A 17,406-nucleotide genomic window follows, 5' to 3' on the forward strand; every position below is an offset into this window, starting at 1 on the left:
AGCCCTAACTTCCGCCTGTAGCCTCTCCTGCTCAGCCCTGGCTTCCTCTTTGATCCGTTCTTGCTCTCGTTTATGACCCTCGTTGGCCTCCTGGATGGCCCTCATGGCATCCATGAGTTGTTGTAAAATGGGAGCATCACTTCCTTCAGATCTCTACAGTCTTTGCCTTGTGTTTCTCATCACGTCAGAAAGCTCAATTACGAATGCAAATGGGATCATGTTTTATCGTGTCCCACGGTGGGCGTCAAATGTTCTCGTCGGTTGACCTCGGGTTGACTGGATGGGCAAGCTCTACTTCTAGTCTGTCTCCTTCTGGTGCACTGGAACAACACTCTGTTGAGATAGAAGGGGTTCTACCTGTTGATCACACTCTGACGATCAAGTCAGTAAGAGCATACAAAATAATAATCAGTTTCAGTCTCTAGTACTCAGAAACAACATATCTTTTTTGGGGGATCTCAAGCCCCTTTTATAGTTACCCCTTTAACAGCTTTCCCTCACGAGAATATAATCTCAACTGAAAGCATAACATAAACAATATCCTCTCAACGGGCACCTTTACTCACGGTGCTAACAATAGAAGAGAATCTCGTGCACCTTTATTCTCAGGTGCTCTCCACTTATTTAACAACTTTGTATATTCAACTAACATCTTTATACATATGTATATTTACATATATCCTATTCTAACAACTTAATATATATCAACATATATATTTAACTAACAGCTTTGTATTAACATATGACCAAACTTATTATTTTCTCTATTTTAGTTATTCTCCACCAAGCTTACCAACGAAACTGTGTCGAGTCCATGACCTACCCTTTGGTCCAAAAACTAAGCTGATCATACCCAAATGCTTTGACCGAGGTCCCGAGCACACGAGCACTCTTGTCCAGTACACCTACAAATCAATTACAATAATTTTTACCTAAAAATAGAAAAAAAAAAATTGTCGAAACAATAATAATGAAAGAAAAGAAAAATAGAAACAAAGTAAAAAAGAAGAAGAATTTCTTCATTTCTAATATTAAAATAAAGTGATAGTGACTTTTCTAATGATCAATAAGAAATATAGATTTACATTTTTTAGGAGTCAACAATATCAATAAGAACTTATACATATATTTTTTAATTTTTTTAAATACTATAAAATTGTAAGAGAACTTTAAACTACAAAATAGATAATACCTCAACTAAGAGTATGATTTTATCAATGCTATCTCTTAAAATCAAAACTATACTAAGTATGATAAATGAGAGTAATTCCATTTTCTCATCACTCAAACTTATCTGTCACGCTCACATTTGATGAGCCCAACCAAATTTCTAATTTCCATTCAAGCAAAGAAGTTGTATTTAAAAATCAAATTACCAATTTATTTCTTGTTATAATACTATTGATTAATCATAAGTAATTGTAAGTATGGTTTTAAAATAGTTATTATAAAAGTTAACAATTTTATTATACATGTTAATCTATAATTTGTAATTAATCTCGTTTTAATTAAATTTAGTTATACTACTTGAATGATTAACTTTACAGCGTGTTCTCTTGCAACGTTTGCGATTCACCACACTCACTGCATGTTCCTCAAAACGGTGTCGTTTGAGGCGCGGTGTTGATGAGAAATAGCCGTTATGACACATGCGAAGCATATAAAGCAATCGGTTCGCTATATATGGGTTCATAATAAAGTTCAAAAAAAAAAAATTGGACCGTTAGAGAAGTAACCGTTACACTTTCCGCTCAACATTACACACATTCCCTCTACCTCGTTTCTTTCCTTCCACAGAAGCACCAAATAAACACGCTCTCTTCCTCTCCCTCTCTCTTATTAATCATTGCCCGAATCCTCGACGTAAACCCTAATCGGAACGCAAAATGGCGGTGACGGAGGAAACCGGTGGTGCCACCGTGATGGACGAGACCTATGAGTTCTCGGCACCGCGATTCTTTGACTTCATTAAAGGAGAGACGGTGGAGGAATCGCAAAGGGTTGAGCTCTGGTTCGACACCGCTCTCTCTTACGCTCCTTCGCGTACGTTTCTGTTCTCTCTTTTATTTCTCTGTTCTTACACTACCTTGATCAATCGCCTTCATTCGATAATGGTGATAATAATATTGATTGGTTTCTAGGATTTTAGGAATTAGAATTGAGATAAGTTAGGGTTCTCGTCATTGTCTGGAGGTTTTGATTCGACGATGAGTTTAATGATGGGAAAACTTGGGGGAAATGAAGTGGGAAAATTAGTTTTTTCCTATTGGTTTGGATCATTGTGGAATCGCCTTTCTACTATCGAAGTAGAGAAACAAATTCTGTGATATGTTAAAATGACACACTATGGTGTGAATGCGAATTTTTCTTCAGTTTACGTTTCAGTTTCTCCAATCTTGCGTTTCGCTTAAGCTGAAGTTGTTTGATCTTAGCTTTGTTTCGAAATCTGTAATTTTGTCTTGTAGGAAATTGATATTCAACTCTTTCACTCACTCCAACAAAATTCAATGTGTCTAGTTGGTGCTATACATACATACATACACACACAAACACACACACATATATATTGTTATTAGTGAATGGCTCTCAGCCTTAACACTGTTCAGTTAAAGTATCCCGGGTTTATATATGTTCTGTTGTGAATGGTGAAATGGATCTCAGCCGAAACTTAGTGATTTCTCTACCATTTGTTACTTTAGAAAGTGATCAAAGTCTTTTGTGTTAATTACTCGGCTGAGCTTTTCTTGGTTTTCAAATTTTGTTGCAGCATGCATGCCTAAAATCAAGACTGCTAGATCTATTACCGTAGATAGCTTGTGTGATTTTAGTGAAGCAGACAAAATGCAGAAGGTAACTATTATTTATTTCAATTTTGGTCTTATGATACTTGAATTTTGACTCCTTTAACACACTATCTATTGTTTTGATAGATGTTAGCTAGTGTTGATGATAATATTCTGGAGACGAATATATACCCACAGATTACTGCCAAAACAGAGGAAGATGAAGTTCACAAAATACAGAAGGTACTGTTGCATTAGTTTTCATGATAGATGTGCAGTTTAGATTTGGTTAGTTTGACTGATTATATTTTATTTTACTAGGCATCAGCAAATGTTGTTGGGGAAGTTCTGGAAACTATTATTAAACCTCAGTGTGTCACTACTCTAAAGGAAGATGATGCACCTTGCACTGATAAGGAAAGAAGTGAGACTGATTGTAAAGGAAAGAGTGGATGCTTTGTTTCATCATCTGGAGGAGCATCTGCTGAAGTAGCAAAAGATGCTTGCACTCCAAAACCAACTTTGCTGAAAAAGGTCACCACTTCCACGAATTCCAAGAAGACACAGAATAAGAAGATTCTCACCAATACAAAACCTCAGCTAAAGTCAGCAACTGGGAAGAGCATTGCCGGGACTCTTCACTTGTCCCAAGAAAATCAAGCTATTAAGAGGCAAAAGTTGGATGCAGGAAAATCTAGACAGGTAATTTTGATCTTCTTTGTTGTTTTTATGGTCTTACATGAAATGTATTCTAATTTATATTTTTTAACTTTACAGATTCTGAATGTCAAGCATCAAACTTTGCCTCATGACAAATCAAAATTGGGTTTTACATTGTCTTCTAGCACTAGTAAAACTAACAAAGGGGACAGAAAGGTTTGTTTAGTCCCATTAAATCAAATTATTTATGCTTCAAATCTTTAGCTCTTTTGTTTACTTGAATTCATGTATTTGAAGGTTTATGTTCGTGAGACACCAACAACACCAGCCTCTGTACCATTTGTATCAATGGCAGAAATGATGAAGAGATTTCAGTCTAGTACAAGAGATCTAGCCCTGCCTAGCATTGTATCTCATGTATGGATCCAACTTTCTATTTCCACTTCATTTCTTAGTACTCTCCATTTGAATAATTTTTTCTACTAAATATTTATAATGGTGCTTCTTTCATTCAGACAAAACCAAAACTTACATTGACTAGACCTAAGGAGCCTGATTTTGAGACATCTCAGCGGATACGCCCAACTAGGGTGAAGAGTAGTCAAGAGCTTGAGGATGAAATGATGGCTAAAATTCCAAAATTCAAGGCTCGACCATTGAATAAGAAGGTACTATTTTCATTTTTCTTTTCTGTTATTTTTCTATTGCACGTTTATTTATGTGTTTTCTCTTTTTTTTCTATTCTAGATTTTGCAAACGGCAACTTTGCCTCCAATTCCAAGAAGTACACCTCAGCCACCAGAATTTAAGGTAAACCATCTCCAAAGAATAGAAGATTGAATTGCAAATTAAAATATACACACGTACTCACGCACATTACAAGTGCCAAATGGTTATATTTTGAAACTTCTTCATTCTCTTCAGGAATTTCGACTGGAAACTTGGGCTAGGGCCCATCAGAATGCAGATACAGCTTCAATATCTTCAACAGAGGTGTCTCATAAGGTATCTTTTGGAAACAACTGAATCAACTTTTGGTTTTCACTTCGATCCATTAGTCACTCCTTTTTGTTAAACAGCAGGGGAATTCATGGAAGCCTCACCTTACAGAACCAAAAACTCCATTACTCCAAACTTCACTAAGAGCCCGCCAACCCAAGGTGAAAAGCTCATTAGAATTAGAGCAAGAGGAGCTTCAAAATATCCCTAAATTCAAGGCAAGACCTATAAATAAGAAGGTAATAGTGCCAACTGAGATGTTTTACCCATTTCTAAGAATTTTATTTTATAAATTAATTAACCGAATTTTTTCTTTCAGATCTTTGAAAGTAAAGGGGATATTGGAATATTCTGCAATACCAAGAAACATGTTACTGAACCTCAAGAATTTCATTTTGCCACAGATAAAAGGATTCCACCACCTGCTTCTTCCATGGCTGATTTATTTGGGAAGGTAATGATGTCTGCTCAGAAAGATGTTCAGTAATCTAAAATGTTAAAAGAATATTTTTTTAAAATTCTGCAATCTTTTTTATCTGGTGAGAGTAATCATTTATTTCTCTGGTTGCAGCTTTCTTTGATGTCTGAACCTGAATGTAACCATAACCCAATTAAAAGAAACACAATTCCAAATCCTTTTCATCTCCACACAGAGGTTCATTACTTCCCCTTAGTTTGAAACTGCAGTGTTTTGCTAGAGTTCTTCTTATACCAACATTCTTAACCATGACAGGAAAGAGGTGCCGAGAAAGAGAAGAAACTGATCGTGGAACTTCTGCACAGACAGTTGGAAGAGGAAATCGCAAGGATCCCAAAGGCTAATCCATACCCTTACACCACCGATTACCCTGTGGTACAGAATTTTGTCAATCAGTGCTTTTTTTTTCTCTGTTTGCTAATTGAAAAAATAATTTGCTGATATTTAATGTGATTATCAATATGCAGATCCCACCAAAACCAGAACCAAAGCAATGCACAAGACCAGAGCCATTCCAATTGGAGAGCTTGGTGAGACATGAAGAAGAAATGCAAAGGGAGCAGGAAGAAAAACAGAGAGTGGAAAAAGAAGAGGCCGAGATGAGAGAATTCAAGGCACAACCAATCTTAAAAGAGTAAAAAACCAAGACTTTTTTATTTTAATGTTCAGATGGGAAAACTACAAATAACTAATATTTTTTCCCGTGGATATTATTAAATGCAGGGACCCAATCCCTCTTCCAGAGAAGGTCCGCAAACCTCTCACACAAGTTCAGGAATTTAGTTTACAAGTGAATCATCGGGCTGTTGATAGAGCACAATTTGATGAAAGGGTAACCAAATATTCCGTATAGCTTTTTCTTGTGGTTTTACAGTAAAAGTACTCAAATAGCTTGTTTTTACAGATTAAAGAAAAAGAAATGGTGTACAAACGATACAGAGAGGAGAGTGAAGCAGCAAGAATGGTATGTTAACTTCACTCTGTTTAGTTGCATAGTTGATTGGTTGACACTGATAATATTGTGAACAATGATGAGTATATGTTCATGAACGTGTGCGCAGATAGAGGAAGAGAAAGCGTTGAAACAATTGCGAAGGACCATGGTTCCTCATGCTAGACCAGTTCCAAATTTTGATAATCCGTTTTGTCCCCAAAAGTATGCGTTTAAAACCGAACTACACTTTTTTTTCACTTTTAAACTGTACATTTCTAATTGCTTACTATATTCTCACCATGTTGCTTTTAGGTCTTCCAAGGACATAACAAAACCCAAGCCACCAAATTTGCGTGTACTCCACAGAAAGGAAAGCCGAAAGGTATTCAATGTTCCTGCCTCAAACATGAGATGATGAATCAAGTTTTTTCAGTTGAAACTTGTCTTATAAGTGTTCAAGAACTCTTGAATCCTCTCTCTCTAAGCTGTGTTGTGTGTTCAAGAAGAACTCTTGAATCCTCTCCAAGTGGGTGATGTGTCTGTAATACTATTTCTCATAGCTCCTTCTCAAATGTCAATTCTTTGATGTATATTTTTCTAAAACAAGTTAAATATGTAATAGTTTAAGCCGCAGAGGTGATGTCATCATTAACAGTGAGGTTTTTCTTGGTAGATTAATAATGCTAATTAAATTGATGTTCATGTGCTTTTACTTTATCATAATTTTTACATCTCTGCACAATGTTTCCTCTTTGTTTTATATTTTTTATTCACATTTTATCATTCTCTGTCATGTGTCTTTTCTATCATTATTTCATTAATGTAGGTGTACCTCTGTTTTTATCATAAATAAAATTGACTTAAATATGTATTAATATCTGAAATTTGATACATATTTATTTTTGGTTCCCAAATATTTTAATTTTTAGGATAAGATATTTTAATTTTTTATAAAAAAAATAAAATATACATAAATTTCTTTTTATTTAAAGTACCATAAAAAATAATTTATTTACTAGTAAAATTGAGAACTAGTCTAAAATCATAAAAAAACAAAATAATGGCTAAAAAATCTTAGATATAGAGATTTTAAAATCACAATTTAACAAAAACTTTAATTAAAGGTGAGAAATTAGAAGTTATTTAAGCATTCTCTAATGTCGCACAAAATTAATAAAATATGTTTTTAAACTCAACTTTATAAATTATGTTGTTTTAAGTTTAACCTAATTACAAATAGAAAATGAATTGTTAACCAGTGTCTCTATAAGGAAAATAAATAGGTTTTTCTATGGGGTGGCAAAATACTTATTTTAAAATTTATTAATTATCATTTTTAATATTAATTATCATGTGTCTTTTCTATCATTATTTCATTAATGTAGGTGTACCTCTGTTTTTATCATAAATAAAATTGACTTAAATATGTATTAATATCTGAAATTTGATACATATTTATTTTTGGTTCCCAAATATTTTAATTTTTAGGATAAGATAATTTAATTTTTTATAAAAAAAAATAAAATATACATAAATTTCTTTTTATTTAAAGTACCATAAAAAAATAATTTATTTACTAGTAAAATTGAGAACTAGTCTAAAATCATAAAAAAACAAAATAATGGCTAAAAAATCTTAGATATAGAGATTTTAAAATCACAATTTAACAAAAACTTTAATTAAAGGTGAGAAATTAGAAGTTATTTAAGCATTCTCTAATGTCGCACAAAATTAATAAAATATGTTTTTAAACTCAACTTTATAAATTATGTTGTTTTAAGTTTAACCTAATTACAAATAGAAAATGAATTGTTAACCAGTGTCTCTATAAGGAAAATAAATAGGTTTTTCTATGGGGTGGCAAAATACTTATTTTAAAATTTATTAATTATCATTTTTAATATTAATTATCATGTGTCTTTTCTATCATTATTTCATTAATGTAGGTGTACCTCTGTTTTTATCATAAATAAAATTGACTTAAATATGTATTAATATCTGAAATTTGATACATATTTATTTTTGGTTCCCAAATATTTTAATTTTTAGGATAAGATAATTTAATTTTTTATAAAAAAAAATAAAATATACATAAATTTCTTTTTATTTAAAGTACCATAAAAAAATAATTTATTTACTAGTAAAATTGAGAACTAGTCTAAAATCATAAAAAAACAAAATAATGGCTAAAAAATCTTAGATATAGAGATTTTAAAATCACAATTTAACAAAAACTTTAATTAAAGGTGAGAAATTAGAAGTTATTTAAGCATTCTCTAATGTCGCACAAAATTAATAAAATATGTTTTTAAACTCAACTTTATAAATTATGTTGTTTTAAGTTTAACCTAATTACAAATAGAAAATGAATTGTTAACCAGTGTCTCTATAAGGAAAATAAATAGGTTTTTCTATGGGGTGGCAAAATACTTATTTTAAAATTTATTAATTATCATTTTTAATATTAATTATCATGTGTCTTTTCTATCATTATTTCATTAATGTAGGTGTACCTCTGTTTTTATCATAAATAAAATTGACTTAAATATGTATTAATATCTGAAATTTGATACATATTTATTTTTGGTTCCCAAATATTTTAATTTTTAGGATAAGATAATTTAATTTTTTATAAAAAAAAATAAAATATACATAAATTTCTTTTTATTTAAAGTACCATAAAAAAATAATTTATTTACTAGTAAAATTGAGAACTAGTCTAAAATCATAAAAAAACAAAATAATGGCTAAAAAATCTTAGATATAGAGATTTTAAAATCACAATTTAACAAAAACTTTAATTAAAGGTGAGAAATTAGAAGTTATTTAAGCATTCTCTAATGTCGCACAAAATTAATAAAATATGTTTTTAAACTCAACTTTATAAATTATGTTGTTTTAAGTTTAACCTAATTACAAATAGAAAATGAATTGTTAACCAGTGTCTCTATAAGGAAAATAAATAGGTTTTTCTATGGGGTGGCAAAATACTTATTTTAAAATTTATTAATTATCATTTTTAATATTAATTATCATGTGTCTTTTCTATCATTATTTCATTAATGTAGGTGTACCTCTGTTTTTATCATAAATAAAATTGACTTAAATATGTATTAATATCTGAAATTTGATACATATTTATTTTTGGTTCCCAAATATTTTAATTTTTAGGATAAGATAATTTAATTTTTTATAAAAAAAAATAAAATATACATAAATTTCTTTTTATTTAAAGTACCATAAAAAAATAATTTATTTACTAGTAAAATTGAGAACTAGTCTAAAATCATAAAAAAACAAAATAATGGCTAAAAAATCTTAGATATAGAGATTTTAAAATCACAATTTAACAAAAACTTTAATTAAAGGTGAGAAATTAGAAGTTATTTAAGCATTCTCTAATGTCGCACAAAATTAATAAAATATGTTTTTAAACTCAACTTTATAAATTATGTTGTTTTAAGTTTAACCTAATTACAAATAGAAAATGAATTGTTAACCAGTGTCTCTATAAGGAAAATAAATAGGTTTTTCTATGGGGTGGCAAAATACTTATTTTAAAATTTATTAATTATCATTTTTAATATTAATTATCATGTGTCTTTTCTATCATTATTTCATTAATGTAGGTGTACCTCTGTTTTTATCATAAATAAAATTGACTTAAATATGTATTAATATCTGAAATTTGATACATATTTATTTTTGGTTCCCAAATATTTTAATTTTTAGGATAAGATAATTTAATTTTTTATAAAAAAAAATAAAATATACATAAATTTCTTTTTATTTAAAGTACCATAAAAAAATAATTTATTTACTTAAAATGTAAAATTGAGAACTAGTCTAAAATCATAAAAAAAAACAAAATAATGGCTAAAAAAATCTTAGATTAATTATGGAGATTCCAAAATAACAATTTAACAAAAACTTTAAAGGTGAGAAATTAGAAGTTATTTAAGCATTCTCTAATGTCACACAAAATTAATAAAATATGTTTTTAAACTCAACTTTATAAATTATGTTGTTTTACGTTTAACCTAATTACAAATAGAAAATGAATTGTTAACCAGTGTCTCTATAAGGAAAATAAATAGGTTTTTCTATGGGGTGGCAAAATACTTATTTTAAAATTTATTAATTATCATTTTTAATATTAATTATAAAGTGTAACACATTAATTTATTTTAATATAAATATAGGAATTCAATTTAATTTTAGTTCTCTTATTATTTTCACATATTTAAATTTGTTTCTATAGAAAATTTTAAAAAAATTAAAACAAAAAACCTTAACTCAGTGAGTGTTGAATAGATTAAAAAACGATATTAAATATTTCTATAACTTGTAGTAGAAATATTTTATGGAAATAATTATAAATTATTTATGAGAAATAGTCAAAGTTTATTATATATGTGTAAATTAATAAAGCAGATATTTATTATTTTAATGGTTTATATTAGTTCACACTTCACTAGTTATCTTCAAGAAGTATAGTTATCTTCAAGAAGTAAGTAGTCAAGTTAAAGTCTATATTACACAATGAGATATTTGATGTCATACTAATTTATATTCGATTCTTCTTTTACGAATTTTTAATCAAATCATAACGACCTTATAGTTATTATTTAAATTCATCTGGATTTTGATGAGAATGTCTGGATTAGATTCAAATGTATGAGTAATATTTGAATTTTTAAATTAGGTAGAAAGGTGGAGACATCCACTTCTATTTTTTTTTCCATCTCAATACTTATTTTCGCTTTTTATTGGAACTCTAAAGAGATGGGTATGGGTATCCATTTCTCGATAGAGAAGGGAATTAGACAAAAAAATCATGCATGTTTGATAGGGGGATGAGGATGAGGATGAGATAGTCAAACTTGCACATGATCCATCTATTTGTGATCCCTACTAATTACAAATATTTAGGGATAGCTACATAGGGCAGACTATCTATTTTAACCCATTGGCAAAACCCGCCTAACCCGTAGCCCATGCAGCCCAAGTGTGGGGTGGAAACGGGTTGTCCTGCATATCTTAAAATTTGAAAATTTCTTTTTGCACCCCCATAAGTTCTTCCTACAATCTCATATTTTCAAATATTCTAAAATTATTCATTTCAAATTATATAATCCAGAATATAAATTTGTATTATGGATTGTACAATCCAAAACACAAATTTTAATTTCCCAATTCCATAATCCAGGAAGTCTCTAAATTCCACATTGTGAAATTAAAGAAAAGAATTCAATAAAAAAATGTCAAAGAGTAATTTGAGTATTTTTTGAAGTATAAGATGCAATAAGATATGGAGGTGTAGGAAGAAACTTCCTTCAATTCCTATTTCATAACATCTTCACGAAATTCAATAATGATTTTTTAATATTTAGGAGTTTTTTTTTTCTTTCTAAAATGCATAGATTGTTTAAATTTAAATACTTATTCAATGCAATAGTGAGATTTTAGTCTTTTTTATAATATAGTATTTTATGCTACTTTTCAAATTAAAATAGTAAGCATGTGTCTACATCTATTGCCTTTAAAAATATATAATTTAATGAAATATTTTATTAGTCAATTTATTTAATACGATTAAAATTTAAATTTCATTGAAAATCATAATATTATAATAAAAACAATTTACCCTTATCTTATTACACATGTGTCATGAGAATAATAATATGAGATCATTTATCTAATTCATCTAAATAAGAAAAATAATTCATTTAATAAACAAAAAATTAATTTTTTGAATATTTATTTTTTCATTAATTTAAAAAAAAAATATGTAGGTTGATCCACATGCCCACATACATGCTAGTTTTTACGCGGGATGGGCCAATAATAAACCTACATATCTTATGCGGGACGGGAACATTTCTACAAATACTCTCTATGTCATGTGCATATTCACGTCCACATGTCAGTTCTTATGCGGGATACACCAATAATCAACATGCATATTTTACTCAATGGAGGTCAAACCGCATTGACATCCCTACAAATACTCTTTATGTCATGTAATATTATCACGGTAAAAAGACAAGTTTTTTTTTTTTTTTTTTCATTAAGTCACTCATGACTTTTTTTAGGATTCTATATTTGTCACTTTTTATCTATAACAAATAAAATTGTTTGAAATACATACATCTAGAATAAGAGCATTTATTTATAAATGTTCTTTTGATAGATATCTTTACAAAGTAAATTTTTTATAAATGTTTTATAAATCTGATGCACTTTCTATATTGTTTATGACAATAAATCAAACTTAATCATTTGAAGCAGATAATGTATGCAGGGTATGCTAATAGGTGTAATACTGGTGAGACTTGCGCGTAAATCTTGTATTCTTTTATTTTAGATTTAGCAAAAGTTTGTAGTTTTTTAGTTAACATAATTTTTTGTTGCACTCAACTTGTAATACTTCAAAGTACATTTCATATATACTTAACATACATTTCTTGTACTCACAAGGTTAATCTAGCATATAGGGAAGTTGGTATACTGTGTCAATTACTTTATTGAGATATATAATTCAATGTTTTGGTAGTTTGTTCAAATGATTTGAAAAATTCAAAATGAATTTATATGTCTTGTAATAACTTTATATTAAACTTTGATTCTTTTTAAGTTTCTAATGAACTACGAATCTAATATTAAATGGATATTTTGATGATCTAACAAAAATTGAGTTTGTTTTCTATAATCTTGTAATTTTCCATCTTGAACATACTTAGAACAAAAATATTAGTTTATTAAAATTTGAAATTATTTGTTTATATCAAAATTGTAAATTTGTAATTATTTTGATAAATGAAGACTATAATATCATTTATCATACTATTAAAATAAGATCATTTAAATTATAAAATCTAATGATTATATATTACCGTGAGTATATTGTATCTCAAAAATCCTACTTAATCAATGGAACTACACTTCTTTAACTAAAATGGAACTGACCAGTCCTCGGGCGTTGACCGCTAGTAATGAGGGGGCCTCATAAGTTGGTCCCACGAGCGGCGTGGGCCAATGTCTCGAAAAACATGTGAGCCAAGGTGGCGAAGAGTGGTCAGAGATCAATCACCAGGATGTGCTGATGTGTCCTCAGCAGCATGGTGAGGGCGATGAGACATCGGACATAGTGACTCAAACAACAGAGTTGGGCCACGAGAGGTGGGTCCCAGACCACACACCAGTTATCAGTTAGGGAGAAGCCTAGATCACGAGAGGTTCGTGCGTGTGGTGTGGATGACGCGTTCAGGCGTAACACAAGTAAAGAGTCACTGGAAGAGATACGACCCGTGAGGGTCACGTTCCAGGGGTGAGCTGCATGCATGACAAGTGAACAGCTAGGACACTCCCAGGACGGATGGCCCCAGAGATTAGGTGCACAAGTTGGTACCCAAGTGGTCATCCCGTCTGAGGTCGCACTCCAGTAAGGGAGCCTTATGCACTAGATTGCCCTAAGAGTGGGTGGTAGCAGCGCCAAGGCACACCCTCAGTAACCCTAATTGCAGTTAGCGGAAACAACGGAAACCCTAGAGTATACAAAGGGTAGAATTAAACCTAATAAGGTACGCAAGTTTTTACGTAGCCGTTACACTGATTACACAAAGAACTTTTTACAACTAAGTCTTGGTGTTTCCTAGCCCGATACTGACTTGAGCGTCAGAGTGTGAACGGCCTTTAGGATGCTCTTTGCCTTTACATTTTCAGGTGTTTGATTAGAGAAAGACATGAACGAAGACTGAGATAATTGGACGTGTGATCGACGTAGATGCACGAGGCAATCGAAGTCAACCGACATGAACAAAAATGGTTCACTTTTTTATATGACACTTCCCACAATCTTGAGCTTTAATACCATAATATTTCTTTGGTAAGCAATTTCTTTTAGTTTATTTTAAGATGGTGTATTTTTTATTTATTTTATCATTATGTTTTTTATTCATACACGTTACAAACACTTGTAAAAAATATTTAACAAATATTCATAAATATAGAGATTCATACATGATGAATTTGTTTGCTACAGGTGGGTAATGTGACCTAATGGCGTTGAAGGGGGAAGTTATCTCTTCCACTCAATTCTCAATACTTATTGCTTCCTTTTTTCATTTTAATCTCTTATGATAATAAATTAATAAAATTCCTTTTGGTATCAGTCTCTCTTGTATTTAAAATTTTATTTTACTGGCATTTCAGGAACATAATATTTCTTCTTTCTCTCAATTAACCAATTCATCACTTAGTAATAAAAAAATATGCAAGATCCAAACAAGAAAATTCAAGAAAATTAAAACAAAAATATTTTTAATTTTTTTTTATTAATGTTTGATAATAGATAATATAAAACTGAATATAAATTAGGTTGTCCACAGGTTAAAATAAGAAGAAAACATCAAATATGTTCATACGTAAATTAAAATTAGTTACTATTGTACATATTTTAACATATGAAAAAAGTTTTTTTTTCTTTTTATCTCTTTATTGAAAATATTTGTTCAAATGTATTCATAATCAATTATTAAAATATTTTACAAAATGCCTGAGATGTACATGAAATGACATTACAAATGAGTAATTAATTCATGATACATATTTTATTCATCTTGAGATACCAGGTTGACTTTGTGGTAAAAATAGAAAAAAAAATTGAAGAAAAGAAGATAATATAGGTTGTGCTCCCGCCAAGAAAATTTATATTAATAATTATTTATCCAAGAATCATATGATACAGTTATTATATTAAGATTATTAGTATTATTATAATTACAATTATTTTTTTATGATTTTTACACTGAAAAGACATGCATTCATGGTAAAGACTTAAAAAAAATAGTTGCAAATAGAAGTGGTATAATTAAAATGACATAAAAATATTTTATTATTAAATTGAAAAGTGAAAAATTCATATAGATGGAGAAATCAATTATTCGGTTTCATTTTAAATTAATCATTATTTTTCTAGAAAATATTTTTTTTTTCTAGAATTCTAACCACATCCTTATCGAAGGTTACCTTTGATCTTCTGATAGTGAATAGAGCAAAGTTATCCAATCATATTTTTATTAAGAGTAAATTCTTTTTTGTTTCTTTTTCTTTGAGTCAGTTTTGAGTATACATGTATTTGTATATAGTGTCTATGCCTTCAAGATTCGTCCATGTTAATTCAAGATCATAGTGTGTCCAGATCATTGATAAGGATTTTGTAATGTAGGTTAGGCTATCTCTATTTTCTTTAGGAGTTAACACTCTTTGTGAGTGCTTCTCCTTCTAGTTTTATTTTTAAAAACAAAACTCTGGGTTAAAGGATTTGGATGTGAATGTGACACTGCCACAAGTTCCAAAATTCTCTTGTAAGGTTTGTTTTGTTAAGTGAAATAGATGTCCTTTGATGAAAATGGTTTTGAAGTTAAACAATTTGATAGGTGGTTGAATATTTAAATTGATTATGAAGTGTATTTTGAAGTTTAAATCTTGAATTTACTTATTAAATTGTGATTTAAATGAGACATACTTGCTCTTGGCCTTAAATCTGCTCAATGACATTCCTTTGTGCTTAATTAGATGGAGATTCATTTTTAGAGGTTATCTTGACCTCAAATTCACTCAACGTCATCTCCATACGCTCAAGTAGATGGAGATGCAGTTTTTGGAGTGCTCTCTATCTCAAATCCACTCAGCACCAACACCCTACACTCAGTACCAACATCTTGCACTCACCCCGAGCCAAACCAAATTTTCAGCCCTAGTTATTTTTATTCAGTTACCTCTTGTTATTTTTCTATAAGTCATAAATTTAAATTTAATTTTTTGAAAAAATTTCAAAAAGACTATAGGTGATGAAACTCAATCAATAGTAAAGAACTGGGGTGTAGTAACATAAAAAATACGAAGAATCATATATATATATATATATATATATATATATATATTTTAAAGTCCCTGTATAAAAAGATAATATTTTATACACTAATACAAAAGATACATTTAATGATGACTTATTATGACGGTTATATTTTACCTGTCATAATAAGTGAAGCGGTGGCACAATGGTAATTATAAAAGAACTTATTATATCTTTTATCAAAAAAGCATCATAATAAATATATTTGATATCTTTTAATAAAGAACCATCATAATAAATATATTTTATATCTTTTACTATGACACCTGTCATAGTAAATTTTTTTTAGAGTTTTACCTTTTTACTAGTTCATCTCTCCATTCTTCCACTAACACTGTCTCCGTATTCAACAAATGTTCATGCTTATACTTTTTTACTCACATCTTCCTACTCTCTTTGCCTCTCTACGTAAGTTCAGTTCTTCTCTTTTCCTAATTTCATTTTCACCCTAATTTCTCATGTGTGCTTTGTTTGTGGATGTCTCAAATAGATTTCCAAAGTGTTAGAGACATTGAAGGTCTACACATCTCTCTGAAATTTGCAAGTTTGCGTCGTCAAAATTTTTTTGCTGCTTGTGCTTCCATTGCGTTCAACAGGTATTTCTTCACTGCAAATCTCGTTCCATTTCTTCTTTTTGTGTCTTCCATTGTGCTCAACAAGTATTTTTAGTTGAAAAATATTATTCTAGTAGGAACTTTTTAGTATGTAATAAATTTGAAGTTGGGGAAAAAGAGAATGGAATGGAAGATTTAGGAGAAAGAGTGAATGGGAGCAATGCTGGGAGGAGTGTGCTGGGAGGAGTGTGCTGTAGCATGAGTGCCCAGAAATGAGATAGGGAAGCGTGAAAGTGCAAGGCATGGTGCGCATAATTTTTCAGAGATGTACGGATTTACTTTTTCTACTTTTTACACTTTTTTATTTTCATTACCCACACAGAATTTTTTTAATAATAATATTACTATCTTTTATTTAGTCAATTATAATGTAATCTTTAAATATTATAATATATATATATATATATATATATGAATAACTTGAAAGTCTAATATCTAAATATTATATTATATTTAATTTGGGTATATTCTGTATTGATTTAAATTTTTGAACAAACAAAATTTAAAGGCAATTAGAATGCAATTAGAATTTGTCCTGTAAAGTGGTTTGTGCAATTAACTTAGCTTGTCTTGTCTTGTATAATATTTATATTATACATAAATATATAATGTGTATCATAATTTCCTTTCTTGTCAGCCAAAATATATAGTGGGAAAATTTGATACAGACTCCATGCATTGATCTTGTGCTGTGAAGACCAAGTTCCTATCCAAACTAAGTTTATTTAATAATCCAAAAAGGTATTCCCAAAACCTCCAAACCTTAAAATGAATAAGTGAGTGTATTGGTGATTATTATTCAATTTGAAGATAAAGTGAGGAATTTCGTTGAAAACGTAGAAACTAGGAGAAATTAGGAACACATGGATTTCTGCAAAGTTGGTTTTGTTTGCATTGAGTGTAATGTCTGATTGAAGTTGATTTCACGTGTCATTCATGAGCTCGTAGTATCATAAAACAAAACCAATAATCACAAAATCCAAATAAATACCATCACCAGGTTGTACCGGAGAGTACTT

At 29.7% G+C, this 17,406-nt stretch overlaps 1 protein-coding gene across 2 annotated transcripts; it reads left to right on the plus strand.

Moving 5' to 3' along the window:
- Positions 1-1,684: 1,684 nt before the first annotated feature.
- TPX2 (targeting protein for XKLP2) lies at positions 1,685-6,571 on the plus strand. 2 transcript variants are annotated; one of them, XM_068633114.2, is made up of 18 exons: positions 1,685-2,043; positions 2,768-2,850; positions 2,931-3,026; positions 3,105-3,485; positions 3,561-3,659; positions 3,741-3,860; positions 3,959-4,111; positions 4,191-4,253; positions 4,368-4,448; positions 4,523-4,681; positions 4,762-4,896; positions 5,014-5,097; positions 5,176-5,295; positions 5,388-5,554; positions 5,644-5,752; positions 5,825-5,884; positions 5,982-6,076; positions 6,167-6,571. In XM_068633114.2, exons 1-18 carry the CDS (start codon positions 1,887-1,889, stop codon positions 6,267-6,269), a joined length of 2,265 nt encoding a protein of 754 aa, XP_068489215.2. In that variant the 5' UTR covers positions 1,685-1,886; the 3' UTR covers positions 6,270-6,571. The 2 variants fall into 2 exon arrangements, with proteins under 2 accessions (XP_068489215.2, XP_068489222.2); XM_068633121.2 differs by having other exon boundaries at positions 1,692-2,043; positions 4,526-4,681.
- Positions 6,572-17,406: the final 10,835 nt, after the last annotated feature.

This window comes from Phaseolus vulgaris, chromosome 11, assembly GCF_051622355.1.
Source record: "Phaseolus vulgaris cultivar YP4 chromosome 11, ASM5162235v1, whole genome shotgun sequence".
NCBI lineage: Eukaryota > Viridiplantae > Streptophyta > Magnoliopsida > Fabales > Fabaceae > Phaseolus > Phaseolus vulgaris.